This window comes from Paramormyrops kingsleyae, chromosome 16 (assembly GCF_048594095.1).
Source record: "Paramormyrops kingsleyae isolate MSU_618 chromosome 16, PKINGS_0.4, whole genome shotgun sequence".
Taxonomy (NCBI): Eukaryota; Metazoa; Chordata; class Actinopteri; order Osteoglossiformes; family Mormyridae; genus Paramormyrops; species Paramormyrops kingsleyae.
This window is the reverse complement of record NC_132812.1, coordinates 33284562-33308389: the sequence shown is the minus strand read 5'-3', so window position 1 is coordinate 33308389 and position 23828 is coordinate 33284562. Positions and strand designations below refer to the sequence as shown.

General features: G+C 42.6%; 1 protein-coding gene across 5 annotated transcripts in view; it reads right to left on the bottom strand.

Annotated features, from left to right (window-relative positions):
- Positions 1-23828, bottom strand: part of LOC111843647 (unconventional myosin-XVI-like) — a 118346-nt gene that overhangs the window by 65221 nt on the left and 29297 nt on the right. For all 5 annotated transcript variants that reach the window (XM_072700900.1, XM_072700897.1, XM_072700896.1 and 2 more), the window contains 8 exons: positions 20759-20829; positions 19293-19436; positions 13453-13561; positions 8276-8400; positions 7343-7468; positions 4706-4781; positions 2343-2487; positions 986-1118 (listed from right to left, as the gene is read on the bottom strand). In XM_072700900.1, coding sequence (XP_072557001.1) covers positions 986-1118; positions 2343-2487; positions 4706-4781; positions 7343-7468; positions 8276-8400; positions 13453-13561; positions 19293-19436; positions 20759-20829 — 929 coding nt within the window. The remainder of the gene's footprint in view (positions 1-985; positions 1119-2342; positions 2488-4705; positions 4782-7342; positions 7469-8275; positions 8401-13452; positions 13562-19292; positions 19437-20758; positions 20830-23828) is intronic.

The window sequence follows — 23828 nt, the reverse complement described above, 5'->3', positions numbered from 1 at the left end:
GACAAAAACTAATAAAACCACACAGAAAACTAACTAAAGCATAACTTTTGAAATGGAAACTGAAAATATAAAAATAAAAAATAAAAAAAAAATTAATAATACTGGTTCAATTTTCGTGCATGAACGTTACAATCCGTATTGAACACAGCATCTAGTGCCGTTCTTGGTTTGAAAAAAAGAGTCACTTCTTGACAAGGCTTCATGAAATATGCACCCACACAGAAAAAGAAATTTTTCAGAAGGAATGCGTGTGTGTCAGATCACAGGCCGCCTGAGGACAACGGAGATGGGTGTGTGTGTATGTGTGTGTGTGGAGGGGGGTAACCTCATTCTCTCAGAGAGGCAAGGGGACTCCCGAAACAGTAAGAGCCACAAAAGCTGCCCTCCCAAGTGTTTACTGGTGCCAAGATAAATAAACACTTCATATTTTATTCTGCTAAAGTTCCCAATGGCATAAGAGCTTCTCCCACTGCTGACCCTAAGATATTACTGCCATCTATAACAACAAGGCGTTGTCACCCGCAATTTATTTCAGTAATACTACATACAGTGGACATATTTCATGTTGTGTGTCTTGCTCTTCTGGTTATAAATCCATTAGTCTACTGCATGCACTGTCCCTGTTCGTGTGCTTTGTATATTTTTTAGCATGCAAGTATGCATGTGTCTCACTGATTACAGTTATATCAGTGTGTCTTTTGGATATTGGAACTCTGAGAACAATAAGGTTACAATATAATCGGTATACACCCAACGTTCACAAACATATATCCGTTTTATGCAGCATTTTGTTGAAAATGCACATGGTGTGTTTATAGTATTTCCTAACACAAAGATTCCATGTTGGGCTTAGCTGGAATGAAATTATTTGACGATTACTTGAGTTAAAGTTAAGCAAAGCATACTGGACCACCACTGGATCATGTGACATGCCTCAAAGCACATGTGACTACCATGATTAAACAATGGAGTGCTGTGAACTTACCTGCTCTAGCTGGCTTGGCCTTTCCGTACTCCTAGATGAGCGGGAAGATGGCAGTGCCTGAGGACTCTCCCTCAACATAGTCTCCCTCTCCGCAATGCTGTCCTGCTTACAGATGGGGAGGGCAAGGTGGGTCCTGTAAGGGGACATGATGGGGTGGGCAAGAGGTTATGTAAGGCACCTGGGACTCAGCGTGAGAGATTCAAGCTGCCAAGGGGTGATTTCAGCACCTGGAACTGTCCCAGCAAGGACCAGCTGAAGGAAGTTTCCAGAACAAAGAGGCTTGATCACACTCTGTAGAGCAAATTTCCAACACGCATCCACAGGATGCATTTTTCTGAAAATGTCTGTGGACTTTGTGAATTTTGGAAATTTAATGACTATACTAATTCAATGACTATACTAATTCAATTTAATGACTATGAATTCAAAAGGACTGAATGAATTTTGGTTCCAAATGCTGTAATGTATGATGAGGAAGCCTGATGCTGATTAGCAGTCTCATCTCAAAGGCAACAAAAAATGGCGCTTTGGAATTTTGCTCTTAAATTAACATGTTTAATACATAAATGAAATTCTGTAATTAAGGAGCACCTGGAGATGACGAATAGCAAGAGCTAACTCTCAGCGAGTGTCTCAGTCATGTGATTAAGTTATCCCTCACGAGTGTCTCAGTCATGTGATTAAGTTATCCCTCACGAGTGTCTCAGTCATGTGATTAAGTTATACCTCACGAGTGTCTCAGTCATGTGATTAAGTTATACCTCACGAGTGTCTCAGTCATGTGATTAAGTTATACCTCACGAGTGTCTGTCATGTGATTAAGTTATCCCTCACGAGTGTCTCAGTCATGTGATTAAGTTATCCCTCACGAGTGTCTCAGTCATGTGATTAAGTTATACCTCACGAGTGTCTCAGTCATGTGATTAAGTTATCCCTCACGAGTGTCTCAGGCCAACTGGTGTGATGTGATCAAATTTTTTAGTGTTTGTGAGAACTCTGGCTGCCGCATTTTGGACCAGCTGAAGTTTATTTAAGGAACCAGATGGGCAACCAGAAAGGAGGGCATTACAGTAGTCTAGTCTGGTAGTTACGAAGACACTCGTGAGGGATAACTTAATCACATGACTGAGACACTCGTGAGGGATAAACAACAAAAAATAGAGCTTTGGAAATTTAAAATAAAATAATAAAATTCATTTCATTATTGAATTGCATGAGCGATTGCTCATGCAATTTTTTTAACAGAAATATGCATTCTCATTTTATTCTAAAAATAAACAGTGAAGAAAGAATTAAGGATTTAGCCATTAACTCCATCCACCCATTATTCAGTGATGATGGACAGAGAGGAACCTACAATTTCCTGTTGGGTGCAGAACCATCTTGGAAGTTTCCCTCACTCTGGTCACCTGGCGATGGTGCTGGTGAGAGCCCCAGCTTCCTTTCCCAGCACTCCTCCGCCCTCAAGAGCATGTCTGCAATGCAGCGCGAGGCCGCGACATCTGCAGTCCAGAGGAGACACACATCCTCATGTCTGCAATGCAGCGCGAGGCCGCCACATCTGCAGCCCAGAGGAGACACACATCCTCATGTCTGCAATACAGCGCGAGGCCGCGACATCTGCAGCCCAGAGGAGACACACATCCTCATGTCTGCAATGCAGCTCGAGGCCGCCACTTCTGCAGCCCAGAGGAGACACACATCCTCATGTCTGCAATGCAGCTCGAGGCCGCGACATCTGCAGCCCAGAGGAGACACACATCCTCATGTCTGTAAAGCAGCGCGAGGCCGCCACATCTGCAGCCCAGAGGAGACACACATCCTCATGTCTGCAAAGCAGCGCGAGGCCGCCACATCTGCAGCCCAGAGGAGACACACATCCTCATGTCTGCAATGCAGCTCGAGGCCGCCACATCTGCAGTCCAGAGGAGACACACATCCTCATGTCTGCAATGCAGCGCGAGGCCGCCACATCTGCAGCCCAGAGGAGACACACATCCTCATGTCTGCAATGCAGCTCGAGGCCGCCACATCTGCAGCCCAGAGGAGACACACATCCTCATGTCTGCAATGCAGCGCGAGGCCGCCACATCTGCAGTCCAGAGGAGACACACATCCTCATGTCTGCAATGCAGCTCGAGGCCGCCACATCTGCAGTCCAGAGGAGACACACATCCTCATGTCTGCAAAGCAGCTCGAGGCCGCCACATCTGCAGCCCAGAGGAGACACACATCCTCATGTCTGCAAAGCAGCTCGAGGCCGCCACATCTGCAGTCCAGAGGAGACACACATCCTCATGTCTGCAATGCAGCTCGAGGCCGCCACATCAGCAGTCCAGAGGAGACACACATCCTCATGTCTGCAAAGCAGCGCGAGGCTGCCACATCTGCAGCCCAGAGGAGACACACATCCTTAAGTGTAAAGCCAAGGAGGTGAGCGAGCACAGGGGCAGAGTTGGACAATAACCGTGTTTACGCTGCCGGCCGCTTAGTCAGGAAATCAGGAGCAAAACTGCTGATAGTCAGTGTGCACAAACTGGTTTGTGAATTAATACTAAGAGGCAGAATACAGAGATTCCGAGTGTGCTGGCCACACAGCTATTGTGCAGCTTTTCGATTTGGTCAAAATATTTCAGCCTATGGAGCAAAAACACATATTGCTGAACTGTGGATTTTGTTCTGTGGCAGTAGTACTACTAGAACAAATAACAATAATAAATAATAATAATAATAATAATGGAATGTATAGATCATTATTATTTTATGTTATTATGCAGGTAGTCTATCTAATAATCCACTGCAGGCACATCCACACACTCACACAACCACACTCTTAGGGAGAACATGGGGAGAAAGTGCAAATTGGGCACACACACAACAGAGGCACCATTCAAACCCTCAGACTTATGTCTGCTGCACATGTAATAATTTATAGTATTAGTGTATATTAGTGAGAAGTTTTTAATGACCACTTTGCAGTCGTAGATGAGGAAGGCAGTAGGAAAAGGTATGCACCAACATTAGCTGGAAGAAGGTAAGAGTTTTCACTTTTTAGTTTAGTGAGCAGATGTTTGTATCCAAAGCAAAGTACATTTCTTGAGAAAGCAGGATTAAGCAGCTCCTGGAGCGACCAGGGGTTAAGAGCCTCGCTCAGGGGCCCAAAAGAGAAATTACTGGACTGACTCAGGGAGTTCAACTGGAGACCTTCAAATTACAGGCACGGCACTCTGACTCTCTGAGGCACAGACAGCTGCACGGCACTTAAGGAAAAGCCAAAAGCAGCTGAGGAGCCATTTCAAAGCAGCTGTGCCGCTTAAAAAAGCAAATTTAATTGCAAATTCATTGAGCTCCCTGGCTCCATTTACATTTGTAAGCAGAAATTCATCAAGTCAGTCTTGGCCCAATTTCCACTGCAGAAAGGCAGCAATGACTTAATGTCCTAAATGGAAGTAATTTTAAAGCGAATTAAATTCCAAGAACAAATGAATCATTTGATGACAAACGACCCGGCTAAGTAAATATTTTAATAGTGAAATTAAGTTCTATAATTCAGACTTTGGCTCATTTCAGTCTCCGATCTCAGAGTAACAGTCTGGTGGTCATTCATTCCTTTTTTAGGACACTTTGAAAGTGCATATCCACTAATTAAAAATCTCAGAGAATGAATTTGAATAGTGTTGTTGGCTGAAAGAGCCGATAAGCAGTGATCGCCCAGCCTACCTGAAGGCCTGTCCTTGTTGTGGTTGAGTAGACTGGGATCTGCTCCATGCCTGAGCAGTTTTGCCACAATGCTGATCTGGAGAAACAGAATTCATGCAAATTAAAAACACCGCTGTTCACCCCAACAGATTTTAATATCTTATTGCCTTCCAGACATTAACAGAGGTTACATTTGCTGCATGTTAAATCCATGGTACTTGCGTGTGTGTTTCAGCAGTAAGACCTTCCAGGGTTTTTGACACTACAAACCTTCTTGGTTTAAAATGGTTTAACATCAAATGGTTTAACATCAAGTCAAACATCAAACAAAATATTTCAAGATGTTTTCTGGTGAGCTTTTAAATATTGGATGTTGTATGCGTCAATGATTCAACAAAATCAATGTTCAATACTCTTCTTATATGAATGTACTGGTATTTCAACATTAATTAGATGAGCTGTTATTTAATAATACTGTAAATTGTTGAAATAGAAATTCCCAAGTGCTTGGAATTAGATTTATTACCATGTAAATTCACTCAGATAGTAATCATATTTCTATTAGCTCATGCTGTGCCGTTTTAGGTAAACACTAGTTTCTATCAGATTAATTCATTTTAGAAAATTGACAATATAGGCACCTGTACAGAGTAGTTTCCATTTTGAATTTCTTTTGTTCTTTGTGCAGTCAAGGAAAAACTAGACACAGTATATTACATAAATCATTCATTCAAGATTCAGTATTTCAGTATGTCACAGTGTAATTTAAACTCAAAAAAGCCCCACCAAGCTCACTCGTGGACATATGACCTTTCATGGCCCATTGACCTTGGTCTCTGACACTTGTGCATTTGTTGCTTGAGCATTTGAGCAATGCTGAGATCTGAAAAAGCAACTTCATCCTTGTTGTTGCAAAATGTCTGGATTTTATCCCAAAACAGTGGGAACTGCTATTTTGATCTTGCACCGTGTCTGTGATGCCTGGGGGAAGGTAACTTTGGAAAGCTGGGCCCTTTACCCCGCTGGTCTGCATGCCGTATCTCGAGGCTGACAATGGCCTACATTTGGAGGGCAGGAACAGAGGTGTCCCTGGCCAGTAGAGGAAAATTCTTGCTCTGTAGGCATGTTTGCACCTGAACGACCAGTGTGCATGATATCAGGATGAAGGATGTGAGAGACGGCCGTAGATCTGGTCCGATGACAGTTGACAGAGTGGAAAGGTTCAAAGAAATGCAATGGAAAACAGCGTGGGCAAAAACAAACGTCCCATTTAACGTATCGGAGTATCAGGTTTTCACCCAGAGGAAATTTCCTGCTGTTTAAATGTTGATATTGGATCTCATAGCCCCAGAGAGCTCATCATTACCATTGCTGAAAGCAGAAAAATTTATTCTTTGCACTTGATCTTTTTGCCGATCAGTAAAGACAGAAAGACATAAAGGGGGGGAAGGAGAACTTTACTTCTTGACAAGAAAACATTAAAATAGATGAAACCATGGGCAGATGCTCTAAACAGACAGCCAGAGGGTTAACACAATGCCTGGGCCTATCACTGTTATTAAAGGCTATTAACAACAAGGTCATGACAATGGGTGGGGGCAAGTAGAGATCTTAATATGACAACATTACTTAGAATGTCCTTGAGAGAGCATGGGAGAATGGGAAAAGAAAAATGGGTAACACTTTACTTAAAGCTCTCATCTATAATGCATTATAGATACCTTCATAATGCATTATAATGGCTGGTATAAGAATCAATAAATCATTACAGCATCTTCTATTGACAGTCATAAGGCATTATAGTGTTGATTATGATACTTCATAAGCTCCAGTGAAGTTGTCATATATAATGCATTATAGATACCTTCATAATGTATTATATTGGCCAGTGTAAAAATTAAGGATATTTTGTACTGCATTATGAAGGCATCTATATTGCATTATAGATGGGAGCTTCATAGAGCATTCATAATGCATAATATGCATGGCTATTGTTATACTTGGTGATCCGGCGAGCGGGTAAGCAGGCAAGTCCAGTCGTAAGTGCAGACAAATGGGGTTTATTGAAACAGATCGGGCTGACACCGACAAGGACAAGCCAAGAGAAACAGGAAACAGGTGATGACAATCGGGAATTGACACGAGGTAACGAGGGGGGCGTGGCACACACGAGGATCGTACGAGCCGGGCGTAACAGCTATAATGTGTTATGCCTTTTTATAAATAGATATAGCCATGATTATAATACTTTATGAATACATTATAATGCATTATAAATGTGTTCATAGATTCTTATAGATGTGACATTAATAGAAAGTTTTCCCAAAAAAAAATAAAAAATATGGGCAAATTTCCTTTGTCAGAAGCTTGCAAATGACTCAAATCTAATGTTTCACTTGTGAAAAACATTTCTAGCAAACAGATCCACCCACAAGTATGGTGCCAGCATTCAAATGCAACAATTATCCGTCTAATCAACAAGTACACATGAGAAAGGAATCTCAGCGAGCTAAATAAAAACACCCATTTGCAGAGAGGGTAAGATGCAACATCATCTTGGAATTTGTGCTATGGCAGACAGTCCCAGCTTGAACAGGTGATCACAGATGCATGGGCTGAAGGTCAGTAGCAGTAACCTGGGAAGCGTAGAAGGGCTACCTGTCCGTATCTGGCAGCCAGGTGGAGAGGTGTGGAGGAGCTGTCATCGGCTACCTGGGGATCCGCTCCAGCCTCCAGCAGCAGAGAGACAACGTCCTCAAAGCCACTGGCACAGGCCATGTGCAGCTGAAAAAAGAGAAAACATTAGACCCCCAAGTAAAGAAGGAGGAAGATTACAGAGGAGGCGAACTAAATAACTATAGCTAAAAAGATTTTGCAAGTTGTGAGTGTATGCTTACAGTAGGATACTGCAACTGTCAATAGTAGACTTGTACACAGTAAATCAAGGGGGGTTTGTAAGAGAAACATGTAAGAAACAGAGCAGTTGCCCAAGTGTCTGCGCAAAAATGCCGAAGCAGGACAGTGCGGTCGGGACCGCACCATGATGGAAATGAGGTAGTGATCACGCACCAATGTGACACCTTCGTCGGGACCGCACCATGATGGAAATGAGGCAGTGATCACGCACCAATGTGACACCTTCGTCGGGACCGCACCATGATGGAAATGAGGTAGTGATCAAGCACCAATGTGACACCTTCGTCGGGACCGCACCATGATGGAAATGAGGTAGTGATCACGCACCAATGTGACACCTTCGTCGGGACCGCACCATGATGGAAATGAGGTAGTGATCACGCACCAATGTGACACCTTCGTCGGGACCGCACCATGATGGAAATGAGGCAGTGATCACGCACCAATGTGACACCTTCGTTGGGACCGCACCATGATGGAAATGAGGCAGTGATCACGCACCAATGTGACACCTTCGTCGGGACCGCACCATGATGGAAATGAGGCAGTGATCACGCACCAATGTGACACCTTCGTCGGGACCGCACCATGATGGAAATGAGGCAGTGATCACGCACCAATGTGACACCTTCGTCGGGACCGCACCATGATGGAAATGAGGTAGTGATCACGCACCAATGTGACACCTTCGTCATTGACTTCATTGACACTCCCCTCAGTGGCCAGAAGGTGCTGGACATCAGATAGCATAGATGACTGGCACTGGGACTTCAGGAGGTGCAGGATGTCCAAATCCAGACCTGCAGAAAGGAAAGGGATTAGACTGTTATATGCATTATGGCAATGGTGCACCGTTCCGCTGCACAGTAATGTTTTTTCATGTGTCAGTGTTCTGTTTCTCTAGAAATCCACTTTCAAACTATGACGAAAGCAGGAATGACCATTTTTAATAAGGTAGCTGCTAGATCAGTGGTCACCACCTAGAGGACTCCAGACCAAAAAAACAATTGAATCCATACAGATCAAGCCGCACACCCCCAGCGCCACCGCGCCTGGCAATTTTACTGTCGGAAGCCCCCCCACCTTCCCCCTGACCTGCAGATTATACATTCGAGACCTTCGCCCCCCAGTTAGTGCACCTTGGCTTTGTGTTGTTGATAGAATGTGTTCTTCAGGGAAAAATAGTTGGGGTCCCTGTTCTAAATTATCCCCACAAATGGTTTTGCCAGGTACTAACACAAGAGGAATAGCACCTTACACTGTCTCTAATTGCCAGGTACTACTACAAGAGGAAGAGCATCTTACACTGCCTCTGATTACCAGGTACTACTACAAGAGGAAGAGCATCTTACACTGCCTCTAATTTCCAGGTACTACTACAAGAGATAGAGCATCTTACACTGCCTCTAATTGCCAGGTACTACTACAAGAGGAACAGCATCTTACACTGTCTCTAATTACCAGGCACTACTACAAGAGGAAGAGCATCTTACACTGCCTCTAATTACCAGGTACTACTACAAGAGGAAGAGCATCTTACACTGCCTCTAATTGTCAGGTACTACTACAAGAGATAGAGCATCTTACACTGCCTCTAATTGCCAGGTACTACTACAAGAGGAAGAGCATCTTACACTGCCTCTAATTACCAGGTACTACTACAAGAGGAACAGCATCTTACACTGCCTCTAATTGCCAGGTACTACTACAAGAGGAAGAGCATCTTACACTGCCTCTAATTGTCAGGTACTACTACAAGAGATAGAGCATCTTACACTGCCTCTAATTGCCAGGTACTACTACAAGAGGAACAGCATCTTACACTGTCTCTAATTGCCAGGTACTAACACAAGAGGAATAGCACCTTACACTGTCTCTAATTGCCAGGTACTACTACAAGAGGAAGAGCATCTTACACTGCCTCTAATTTCCAGGTACTACTACAAGAGATAGAGCATCTTACACTGCCTCTAATTGCCAGGTACTACTACAAGAGGAACAGCATCTTACACTGTCTCTAATTACCAGGTACTACTACAAGAGGAAGAGCATCTTACACTGCCTCTAATTACCAGGTACTACTACAAGAGGAAGAGCATCTTACACTGCCTCTAATTGTCAGGTACTACTACAAGAGATAGAGCATCTTACACTGCCTCTAATTGCCAGGTACTACTACAAGAGGAAGAGCATCTTACACTGCCTCTAATTACCAGGTACTACTACAAGAGGAACAGCATCTTACACTGCCTCTAATTGCCAGGTACTACTACAAGAGGAAGAGCATCTTACACTGCCTCTAATTGTCAGGTACTACTACAAGAGATAGAGCATCTTACACTGCCTCTAATTGCCAGGTACTACTACAAGAGGAACAGCATCTTACACTGTCTCTAATTGCCAGGTACTAACACAAGAGGAATAGCACCTTACACTGTCTCTAATTGCCAGGTACTACTACAAGAGGAACAGCATCTTACACTGTCTCTAATTACCAGGTACTACTACAAGAGGAAGAGCATCTTACACTGCCTCTAATTACCAGGTACTACTACAAGAGGAAGAGCATCTTACACTGCCTCTAATTGTCAGGTACTACTACAAGAGATAGAGCATCTTACACTGCCTCTAATTGCCAGGTACTACTACAAGAGGAAGAGCATCTTACACTGCCTCTAATTACCAGGTACTACTACAAGAGGAACAGCATCTTACACTGCCTCTAATTGCCAGGTACTACTACAAGAGATAGAGCATCTTACACTGCCTCTAATTGCCAGGTACTACTATAAGAGGAAGAGCATCTTACACTGCCTCTAATTACCAGGTACTACTATAAGAGGAACAGCATCTTACACTGCCTCTAATTGCCAGGTACTACTACAAGAGGAACAGCATCTTACACTGTCTCTAATTGCCAGGTACTACTACAAGAGGAACAGCATCTTACACTGCCTCTAATTGCCAGGTACTACTACAAGAGGAACAGCATCTTACACTGCCTTTAATGGATAGATAACACCACTTTAAATAACAGTAAATAATAATTATCTGAACATTTTATTAAAACATGGTCGTCATTTAAATAAAATGCGGAAGACTTTCTGGGCAGGTAGGAGACGTTACATTGTATCTCTTGTACTGTACCCAGCTGTTTGATGATTAATGATATATGAAATGTGCTCCCCTAATAACCACAGTGTCTGACTCTTGTTGATATTGACAATGATCCCTCAGCAATTTTACTAATCCTCTTTTCAATTGGAAGGGGAGCTCGATTGGTTCCCATGGCAACACTGTGGGTTGCAATAGCTAAAATACTAAAGGCACCAGCAATCACTCCTAATAGGCACATTTATAAAGCTCTATTTCGATGAACAAGCACTCCTTGGCCATATAATGTCATTAAGTTTAATAAATTAAACCATTAGTGGCTTAACACTAAGTCCAAGGCTGCTCATCTTGGCTACGGAGGCAGCGCCGGGCTGTGCGAGCGACGGTTTGCAAGGAATTGTAGCATCAAAGCAGAGCTGAGGAACTGTACGCATCCTCCCTGCAGAACGCGCTTCAGAAAGGCAGGAATCCTCTTCATTACAGATGTGGGTCGCATTAATGATTACATACATAGGGAAGAAAAAAAATCAGGCAGTCTTTTAATTTAATCACTGGCATGATTGGATTTTTTTTTCACCAAGAAAAAAAACCATTTAATTAACATCCCCACTCCTCGCTCCATAAAAGGGCAGTATGAGTAATGTAAGTTTGGCATCCTGCTTTTAATCTATTTTTAATTCAGAGTCATTTCAGCATCTGCACATAATCATGTACAATGTATCATAATTGTGTCAAATTACTGCTATGAGCCTCCAGGTAGCAGGGCCAGTACAGACACTCATCATAAGTGCAGGCATTGACCTGCAGCCCAGACATTAACTTACATTACAGCCAACGTGGTCAGCTGACTACATCGAGGAGTTCTTTAGCGGTCAATTAATTCCACATTAGGATAATACCGCTGGGACAGATTTGGGCACGGTTTCTGTGTCGGCTGCCTGTATCCTGAATCCATGGATCTGGGCAGAGTCTGTGTTTGATGTTTGCTGACAGGCTTCACTGAGAGCTTACTGATGGCAGTGCATGACACGCATTTAACCTGGATGTGTAATCTGGAGTCTGGCAAAAACCATAAGACATCCTTTATGGTTCAGACTCCCACCATCAGTGGTAATAGATGGACGTCTCGCTTGACATTCAGCATTTCAGTTTGACAGGTAATCATTTACTGCTGATGGTACACCTGGGAATCCTGGTACCCGGGTGTAGATCGAGCATCGTCTCTGCTATAAAGCAGCGATGTTCCAATAAGTCTTGGGAAATTCAGATAAGTATCTTTTGAGTTTCCTCAGTGCAAACGATGTGCAAAAATATAAGTAAACTGCCATACAGTAGGTAACCAGGGGCGTGGCCTTCTATCCATGTGCCGCGCTAACGGCTGGCAAAAAAGGATGCCTGTTTACCATCAGCTTACTGCTAAACATGTGCTTGTAATCCTCGTCATTTTTAAAAAAGTCACTTTTTTAATTAAACATCAAAAATGTTTCAAAGCCCCCCCCCCCAAGGACTTTTTTCATGTTCTCAAATTTAATTCCCAAATGGTACTTGAAATACATCTACATTTTCTTCAGTTTTTTGTAATTAAACCTATTAATTTTGTAATTATGTGTGGAGGTAATTGATGAAGGGGTGGCGTGGAAGCTGATTGGTTGGCACCGTTACCTCACACCTCTAGAGCTGGGAGTGTGGGCCACTCGAGTGTGTATCTGGAGGTCACATCTCCTCCCGGTGTCCTGCAGCTTTCTACCCATGACCTAACGACGTGCAGCTACGCCCTCTGCTGCCTGGGATGGGCTCCAGCCCCCCCCCCCCTGTGATTCTGACTAGAAGATGGATGGATGTCCATTTATGAACCACATGTGCTGTTCTTTCATAAGTATACGCAAACATTTTAGTGCTAATTATGATTGGTGGATCTATTTTATATCAAATTCTCATGATGGTTGCTATCTGATATAATACTGAAGACCTAAAATGTCCATCCATCCATCCATCCATCCATCCATCTTCCACACCTGCTTGTCTTATGCTAAGACGGTAAGAGCACAAGGCAAGGAATAACTCATCCCAGGGTACACAAATCATTCATACCTATGGACAGTTTGGTAACTCCAGTTCACCTCAGCATATTTTTGGACTGTGGGGGGAAACCGGAGTACCTGGAGGAAACCCCAAGAGGACACAGGGAGAACATGCAAACTTCACACATATGGGGCCAGAAGAAGATCTGAACCCAGAAGTGAGGTAACAGTGCTAACCACCGCGCCACCCCCAGGTCTTAGCCAACATACCTACAAGAGGTTAAAATAGTGACCTGAACTCAGTCAGAAAAAGGGTACAACCCTAGTGCAGCTTCATTCGCAATGTACAAACAACATTCATGTAGCCCCACTGGTACAAAAATGTTCCTCAGAGTCCATTTCTGTACCTTAAAAGCTACATTTACCTACAGCTAAGGTACAATTTTGCAGACCCTTGAGGATACAGCCCTATTGATGAATAATGCCATTCTTTGCTTTTTTGAGGGAAACAATAATTCTCGGAAGGGACTATAAAGCAGAAGTGGTCAGGGAAGTTATGTTGTCAACAGGTAGTTATAGGTTAAACTTTGGATAGAAAAAAAAAACTCCATTTCTCTCTAACAAGATCAGTCACTGTCAATTTCCGTTTTAAAACCCAGTGTTGCCTTCAGGCTCTGACTGGCCATGCTTGAACAAACCAGCACAGGAAATACTTACTTTTCATTTTCAGGTACTTCATAAGAATGTAATTCGTCTCAGTTCCTTCCACAGTGTAGTCCATTGGGAAGTTTCCATAGATGTCCTGCAGCAACACATTGGCACCAGCCTTCCATGTGGATTGGAGAACAATAAAAATAGCAGTAAGACTGTAAATCAACCAGAGAAAGAAATCTACATTGTTCATGGCAATCGAATTGGAGAAGGTGCAGTGTGGTTAGACACATTCAAAGTACACAGATTAATGATACAAGCAGGTATGGAGTCAGATTTATTTTTATAAAGGAAATGATTGTATATTGTATTATAGGTGAATTGAACTATGCTTCCTCTACCATGCTATATAAACAGTAAATCTATTAGTCTGCATCTTATAATATTGTATCTGTTGCAGGTTCTGCTTAGAGCTGTTGCACAGTGTTTTTGCTGTTGTTTAAACAGAAATGTCAACCTCTGTGTGCTATAAAAACACATACAACTTGTCAGTCTTTAAACCCTTCCCCCTTGTGATGACTTCACTGTCACCTGTCAAACCTAATATCCAGTACATGAATGCTTCGTGACTCCATCCCCATGAATCACAAAAATGAACGGCATCAAAACTGACTGCATCAGATGAGCGCAGTTATACTGAAATATGTTTCGCTGATTGCATTCAAGGCTCTTATTTGCAGTGAACCCTCTGACTTTGCAGTGACCCTCTGACTTTGCAGTGACCCTCTGTCTCCTTATTCATACAGGTTTGCCAAGTATCATCTGGCATGACACTCATGCTTTCAGACTCTCACGCTCATGCAAGAAACCTTACAGCAAATCTATATTATTCCATTATAGACCTAAAATTAGCTACATCAAAAGCACTGGGGTATTTTTCAGACCCTACCGACTACTTACAAGGTAATAAAGCTCTTACATACATGTAAATGTGTGTGCATGTGTGTGCAGACTTGTCTGGAATTGAAAATCTCACTCCAGCCAGCTAACCAAAAGTTGGCAACCCTGTTCATATAGATACAGAGGAAGGCGGGTTCTGAAGAACAGGCAGAGTTTCACCATGGTTACCAACTACTTACTTGTGCAGAGACCTACAATGGGAGTATCAGTGTAATTGATTTCAGACTGTCTCCGTCTCCTAAGCGACTATCCACAGGCCAAGAGAGACCATCAAATGGTGAGCACATTACATGAAATAGTCTCAGGGAGCCAAACATGAAGGAGGTAATGGATTTACTAGATGACATTCTTTTAAACTAATCAAGCCCAACAGAAATAAAAAGGATACAAATTCTGGTGCTAGTAATATGTAAATCTGTATGTGAAATTGTGTGTGGTGGGCACTTGGTATGAATACTCACAAAAATATAGCTGCTGAATAATTAATTTTGATTCTCAAATGAACACCATACCTTAGGCGAAGTCCCTATGCAAAATCCAGCTTATTATTTCTTTAATATATTTTTTTTCCTGTGTTCAGTGCTTACAAAACTGCTGATGATGGCAACAGTAACAGGCTTGAGGGTATTTACTAAACACGCAAATGTAATATGCAGACAGCCCTGTAAATTCAGAGTGTGTAGCTGTACAAGTTACTACCTGATGTGACAAAGCGCAGACCAGGATTATGAAAATGGAGTTTAAGCAAGATTTATTAAAGCTGACAGCAGCTGCAGCAACGTACTACGAGACACCACTGCATCACTGTTTGCTGTCAGCACTTTAAGACACCACTGCATCACTGTTTGCTGTCAGCACTTTAAGACACCACTGCATCACTGTTTGCTGTCAGCACTTTAAGACACCACTGCATCACTGTTTGCTGTCAGCACTTTAAGACACCACTGCATCACTGTTTGCTGTCAGCACTTTAAGACACCACTGCATCACTGTTTGCTGTCAGCACTTTAAGACACCACTGCATCACTGCTTGCTGTCAGCACTTTAAGACACCACTGCATCACTGTTTGCTGTCAGCACTTTAAGACACCACTGCATCACTGTTTGCTGTCAGCACTTTAAGACACCACTGCATCACTGTTTGCTGTCAGCACTTTAAGACACCACTGCATCACTGTTTGCTGTCAGCACTTTAAGACACCACTGCATCACTGTTTGCTGTCAGCACTTTAAGACACCACTGCATCACTGCTTGCTGTCAGCACTTTAAGACACCACTGCATCACTGTTTGCTGTCAGCACTTTAAGACACCACTGCATCACTGTTTGCTGTCAGCACTTTAAGACACCACTGCATCACTGTTTGCTGTCAGCACTTTAAGACACCACTGCATCACAGTTTGCTGTCAGCACTTTAAGATGCAGTCCTTGTCCATGCTGTATATCTCAATACAGATAATGAATTTCGTAGAAATTTTATCTTAAATACTGCAAGGAAAACTAAATCAGTTTTTTCTGAGGCTAACAAGAACATGATATCTAATAGAAACGAGTGCATTGGTTCATTAACCAGGTGATAGAAAATAAGAGAAATAACTGAAAATTATTTGATATTATTTATATGTTAGCATGAAATATTGAAGACTCTGTCATGCAGTTGTCAGGTTATCAGCAATGTGTAACTGTACTTACAATGTGTAACTGTACTGTACTATTTACAACTGTGTATAGTAAATCTCTAATATTATGACATGTTTAAAAAAATCTCCTTATAGTACATACATTCCAATTTTAAGACACAGTACACTGACAGCAAACTTTTAAGTTTATAAGTTTTGAAATTCATGATTTTGTCTGTGTGTGTGTGGGGGGGGGGTATGTGTATATTACGTTGTGGGGACCACCTTTTTGGGAAACTCAATTTCATAATAACCTGTGACCACAAATCAAAAAACTGAAAATGCCAAAAATCTTTAATTTTGTGTGGTTACTTATGGTTAAGGTTAGGGTTGGTTAGAGGTTAAGGTTGTCAGTGCTGGGATTAAGGTTTTTCCCATGGAAATGAAGGAACGGTCCCCACAAAGATATAAATACAAACATGTGTGTGTCTGTGTGTTTTAAATTCATATAACCAAACTGAATAAATTGCCGGTTTGAATAAGCTACTCATGGTTTGCCATTCACCTCTATACTGCACAGATTTAGTTTAGGAAAATATTTGCTAACAACCGAACAGATACGCCAGAATTTACTATAATTTCATACTTTTATGATATACTAAAGAAATACGTCTAATCACTAAGCCCACTGTGCAGGGCCTCCGCTGAATTACATAGTGATTAAGTAGTTACAACAAAGAATTAGTAGTATCTCTAAAATTACCTTCACTGCAAATCTATTCTTATGGAGAATACACAATGACATCACTGATTTAGCAAAAAAATCAAACCACTGCTGAGTTCCACGACTGGATTCTGCTATCAAAGATATAGTCTTCAAGATAAATGACCAATCACGTAGTTGGAGGCCTGAGCTAAATCCTTTTATCGATTCTTTAAGTGAATCATCTGTCTAACGTGACCTAATAAATTCTGACATACATATAGGAGGCTTACTGCCAGGCTTGATAACAGGGGCCAATAAGCTGACCTTTGCCCTCTGAGTGTCTCTTCCGTAATAAGTTCTGATAAATAAGGGGAGGATTTGCAACTTGACAGAAACTCAAAGCCAAAGTTCTGTTCCATCCTTCAAACAAAACACCTTGATTATTGATGCAACAAAATCAGTTCTCAACTTCCAAATATACAATGAATGATTTGTTTATTAAAAATAGGTAAACATATGCGAAAAAACAAGAACAAACAAGCAATAGATATTGAGCGATCTTTCTATATCAAAATGGTTGGACTAAGTAGTATCACACATCAGCTGACAATGAAGAAAGAATCAGAATAGAAACTATGGAGTGAAACGGACTCTGTCATCATGCTTTCGGCTGCATTTCATGTATGAATGACAGGAGTGTTGGCGTGTAAGGAGCTGAAAGACTCTCCTGTAGAGAGAATAGATCCCCAGGACTTCCCTGATCCTTTGCCAGCCAGCAAAGTCACTTTGGGATAATCACATATCATAGATTGCTCTAACTGGGAGATGACCACAAAGTCATGTGATCGTGAAACCTTGCTTGTGTTTGGCTTGAGACTCAAAAACCGCACTAACCATAAACAAATAAGAGATTAGAGGAAACGGGACCAACCAATCAGATGTCTTGGTCCTGCCTCCTATAATTGCTTGGACCCACCTCCTCTACAATCTGACTGGTTTCCTCTGTGAACCAATGATTTTTTGTTATGCCCACAGAACATTTTTGTGTAACTCCCAACGATACCCCCCCCCCAGTATCTAAAGAGCTATTATTAAATATGGAATATCTCTGCCAAGTTGGCATAGGTAGTAGGATGGGAGGCCAGCTCACAATTAACAAGGATGTCAGACGCGATGGAATGACGATTTATGCGTCGAGAATAAAAAATAATGAATGATTTTATTCATTTTGACTGGAGATTTTGCTGCTAAGAGTGTCAGTCCATATTGTTTAGCATAATCTGAAGCATTACCAACACATTACAGAAAGTAGGCCATGTCCTTTGTCTTTGACTCTGAAGCATAACTGCTATGAAGATCTAGAAACTATTTTAGGTTATTACAGATATTTATTTCAGCCTTTTGTATTCAGCCACATGGTGTTTGTAATGAATCAATATTTCTCACATGACCTAACTGTGCTTTGCACTTCAAATTGTGACAGCAAACCATGGACGTGGGGCACAGCTGGTAACCAACCACTACCTGCAAGGCATTTTTGATGGTGAGATTGATCCCATTACAAGGGGTAAAAGGCTGCCTTCCCCCACAAACACGTAGCAAAAATGCACATCTCTCCCTTTCTTTGTCTCCAGGGGAAAGTTGACAATCCACAGCGGAGGAGTTCTCTCACCCGAGCACAAACACAGAGTGGCTGACGGATATTTGTGTGGCTAAGCAGGCGTGGGCCTGTGTTTTGTTCACTCCTGCAAGCTGATGCGTGTTAGCATTTCTGCCATCAGTGGTACACACACCTGCGCGGCAGTGCCCAGTCAGCATGACGTCCTCCGCAACCGCTGTCTCTGAACAGCATTCAGCCTCCAGTCGTTGGAAGGGTATGTGTCTGGAATCTATCCACACTTCTCTAAACTAACAAACCAATAACTGAACTCGCAGACACCCAGTGCCACACCGCAACGAAAAGGACAACCCCCGCCGGTAGCTGTCCCTTGAGACGCGATGACAGCCATTATTAGTGACCTACCTCCGGCGCGGCATGTGACGGTGTGGTGTGCTTAAGTACTGTCTTCTTCGAGACACTGTAATTGCACATCCCAACATGAATAAAGAGCATAATTCCCAGAATTCAGTCCCAGCTCCATCTTTTAGCACTGTAATGCTAAGATAACTCAAAATAATCAACCTACCTTCCCCCTTGAGAGAAGGACACAACTCCTATTAAATCAGTAAGCATGAAGCAGATACGATTCTAAAGCAATGTAAGACATTAACATAAAATCTTTGCACCTATGTCCAGTGGGCAGCATCACACACTACATTTAATATCACCAGTCTATTAAAAAAAACAATATTCATAAAGAAATATAAAGCATAACTTGGATAATTCAGCAATAAAAACTGCAAACCATCAAAACACAACAGTGCTTTTCCCACCAAAGCAAAAGCGTCTCTTCCCAGAGTATATGACAGCTGTTCGCTATGGATAGTACAGCTTTGAGAACATTTAATCTGGAAAAACCCCACCAGCAGACAGATTATGGAAAGCAGGGATTCATGCACTGTCAGTGGACATTGGTAGACAATGGAGGAAAAGGAGGAGAAGAGAGCAGGATTGCGCTCACCGTCAGGAGGAGCAGAGCTGAGTCCGAGCTCCCGCAAGCACAGGCCATGTGCAGAGGCGTCCAGAGGTCGTCATCCTGCTGGTCCACACTCAGCCCGCAGGCGATCAGCACCTCAGCGGCGAGAGCGTTGTCGTGACGGGCACACTGTCAATCGGGCAACAATCAGCCTCCGCATTTAAGACCACAGAAATAAAGCGATACACAGGCGAACAAACACCTCCTAACACCAGAAAAGAGCTTGTTTCAGCATTAATTTTATAGTTACACAGCAGTCGATTCATCAACATACAACTGAGAAAGCAAGGTCAGCCAGTCCCTGTAGCAAGTTAAGGTTAAAAACCTGGGCCAAGGGTCCAAAGGCAAAAGCATCCTGCCAGCCGTGGGATTTTAACTGGTGACCTTCTGATTACATCTTCAGAGCTCAAACGTACAAAGGCATGCACAGCCCCCCACAACAGCATCACTGCTGATGACAAACAGACACATTCATTTCCAATTATCATGTACAAGCCTTCGTGATTTATAATACAAAACAAGACTGTTCACCTTCTTTGTGCTTGCTCTTAACCTAAAAATGACGTGGAAAATTATAATAATTGATCATTTTATTGATCCCTGTGGGGAAATTGTCTTTTACGCCTGTGCTCTTTGTAGAGTAAGCTGTCTGTGAAGGGTAGCCACCTGTTGGGGCGCTGACGGTGCTGGGGGTTAAGGGCCCACAGACATGCAGAGGCTGGGTTGGAACCAACGACCTTCTGATTACAGGCACACAGGCTGAGCCCACTGAGCCACATGCTGACCCAGGCATTACTTGCACTTCTTTGTGACAGGCAACAGTTTCACACCACCTTTCATTCTCAATCTACAGTCATCTCATGCGTTAATGTTAAGCAGTTTCACTACAACATCAACATTGAAATATAAATTATTCTGTGTTCATTCTTTTGCCCATGAAATAGTTGGCTGCCGCCTGTAATGTGGCCTAGTTTCTCTGTGCAGACCCCGAAGGGATTCAAAGGAATATCTCAAACAGTTCATGAGAAAGATAAAGCAGTCTAAATAGGAGCTCCAGTTACACTCCTGAGGTATATTCATTTGCACACCTCTCCATTTTTTCCAGAGATGAGATTTAGAGCATTTACTCAGACAATAGCAATAATGGTGGTTGACCTTGAATATCAACGTTCAACTGAGAGATAAAAAGTGCAGTGATGATATGAGCGTGGTCAAGGTTGGAGAATGGGTCCAAGCTGTAGTTCTGATAGTATTCAGGAATAACCATCTAGTCAGCAGTGTGGGGAACTGGTTTGGGCAGGGATGTGAAATTGTGCCTGTACTGGCCGGAACCGATAAGACCGAAGCAGAGCCTTGATAGCAGGCAGGAATCCAGTGGTTTACGGTACATAATTTTTCACGGTACCAAGCAACAAATGCATGCACAGGGGCGACCTGCGTCAAGTCCCTACCAGATGCAGCAGGGACCCTCCAGAGGGAATGATGGTTTTGGGGTCGACTCCATCCCTCAGCAGCTGCAGGACTGCAACATCAAACAAAACATCAAAGAGCTACAGTGACATCGCGCGCCAATCGCTTCATTAGAGAGCAGATATTATGTAGCTGTCACACAAGACACATTGAGCCACAATCGACAACACTCTCAATCATCGTCACTTTCTCGAATTAAACCCGCAGTAATTATTATAGCTAATTACAATCGCGGTTGGCTTTTTTTCCCCTTCTTTTTTCCGAAGATAAGAGGCTGTACAAGGCTAAGCTGTGCTTGCAGGAGGTGGAGAAACCATGTGTTGCTGCTCGTTCAGATAACTGCACGCTGCCTCTCCACTCCACACTTGGTAAATGCTTCCCTTGAAGTACTGGCTGACCCAGATCTTTCATAAGGAACTGGAAAAAAAAACTGCCACTTTTTGTTGAGCAGCGCTGGAAGTTCAATCACTCTCTGTGCATTACGGTCTATGGCAGTGTCAACAACGTTTTTGGGGGTCGTGACTTAATTACGAAGGACAAATGAGGAGTCCTTGAGAACCACTGGACTATAATATGGAAAAAGTGTATTTGTGTGTGTGTGTGGGTCATGTATAGATTACATTGTGGGGACCAAATGTCCCAATCATGTGATAAAAAAAAACTGTTATTTTGACATTGTGGGGACCACCTTTTCAGTCCCCAGAAGGGGAAATTCAATTTTATAGAAATCTGTGACTGCAATCATAAAACTAAAAATGCCAAAAGTTTTGTATTTTGTTTGTTTACTTATGGTATTGGTTAGGGCTGGGTAAGGGGTTAAGGTTGTCATTGTTGGGATTTCGATTTTGCCCATAGAAATGAATGGACGGTCTGAAAGTACAGGTCTGTGCGTGCGTGTGTGTGCGTGTCTGTGTGTGCGTGTGTGTGTGTCTGTGTGTGTGTCTGTGTGCGCATGTGTTTCTATGTGCGTGTGTGTGTGCGTGTTTCTCTGTGCATGTCTGTGAGCAGTAGCACTAGAATAGGATCAAATGAAAAAAATAGCATCCATTTTACAGTGCTAATCTCAATGCTATTACAGTGCAGGTATTACATACCATGAAATCACAGTACCTTCTCCCTATCTTCCATAAGCAGTCATTCAGTAAACAGTTGCAGTGTATAGAGTCTATCCTAGGAGGCCTAGGGCATAGATGGGGTCACCTTGGACAGAATGCCAGTGAAAATGCACATGCTCACTCAAGAACAGTCACACTAAGGCTTTTTAGAATCACCAATTCAACTGCATGTGTTTGGACTGCTGGAGAAAACCGAAGTACCAGGGGAGAATTCACAAGGACGAGGGGGAACAAGAAAACTACACACAGATGGGGTCCGGAATGAAAGGAATTAGCCTGGACGGGAGAAGCCACAGTGCCATCCAATGCAGCCCTGACCTGCACCACCCAGAAACAGAAACAAAGAAAAACATCCAGACTTCGCTTCATTTGCTTCAGTGTCACCCACGATGTTTGAAAATCCAAATAATTAACGATACCCCCATGTCGGACAGCAGGCAGCTCACATCCATTTTGCTTTCAATCTGTATGTGTCACATCCAGTAATATCCGTTCTCTCTTTACATTGTTTGCTTGTATTTTGTTATATTAATTTAGCTTTTATATAATGTTATATAAAGCATAAATTCACATCAGCTCATGGGAGTTTTACTTACACAAAAATGTTTAGAGGGCAGAAGGAAAAATGAGGGAGGTGGGTCCAAGCAGATGTCTTGGCCCTGCCTCCTCTACAATGTGATTGGCTGTCTCTCTGAACCAATCATTGTTCCTTCTGCCAGAACATTTTTTTGTAAGTAAAACTCTCACGAGCTTCACATCACCAAAAGCAGTGTACCGAATATGACTGGTGAGACAATGAAGCCCTATTTGACTTGCTTGCATACTTATGCTTGGAGTAATTACCATTACTGACAATGCACCAAGACGGCAGTGTAAGGCGTTTGCGAAATTCTGTTGCAAATCCTCCTAGACTATAAATACTTCTTTATGTATTACTTATTTGGGTGTGCAGATTCAAAAGAAGGCTGGCAGATATAAATAAAATTACATACATCATTTTACAATTAATATCCAATATAATGAAGCTATTGTTGTTTACTGGATAAATTACTTTCAATAGAACAACTGAAATGGTACAAAGTGGCAAATAAATGCAGAATTTTGTATCTTTTCAGACATTTTATGGTCTGTCAGTGCTACTCGCCTACACTTTTTTCATTCAGTTAATTTGGCAGAATATAATCATGGTTCGGGTAACTACACCCATCTGTGACAGTAAACACAGGCCATCAGTCTGAATATGAAGAGATTGGGAGTAATATGAGCACAAGAGTTTACCCATAATGCATTGTGCTGAGCATGAGTATACCTGCCCCAGTTTTCTCTTCAGAAAGTGCAAAAAAGAAGGTGTGCCGAAGCCAGAAGGCAGAGTGTGATTTTATGCTTGAAATCATCAAACAGGCTGTGACTGTGTAGTTATAATGTGTGCTCACAGAGACCAGCTGGGCGATGGTGAGATTGCACAAAAACATTCTCCAGAGCTTTTCCAGGATACTGACAACACTAAAATCCTGGGAGGCAGCCAATATTAACGGGTAATGACCCTGAAATGGCTGACATTTATAACACAGGGTTTACATTCACTCAGCATGTTATGGTCCTCTTCAGACATGACAGCGTGCAGTGGACTCATGGTGCAGTGGATCTTCTGGCTGATCTGACGTGGCATATGAGAGGAAGACAAGACCCCCCGCTAGATACCTAACAGCCGCTTAGTGTCAGCCTTCCGACTAATTGATGACACGTCCTCACTTTTGCTTCTGTAATGCCATTAATCTTCTGCTAGCCATCCCATCCAACTCCATTATGTTCAATAACATTCTCAGACCTCCCCATTTGCAGGTAGTTGGTTGAATGAAAGCTGATGCAACTTTACTTGTCGGGGGGGGGGGGGGTGTGTGTTGTGCAAGACTTAAGATGTGGGCATCTTACTTAA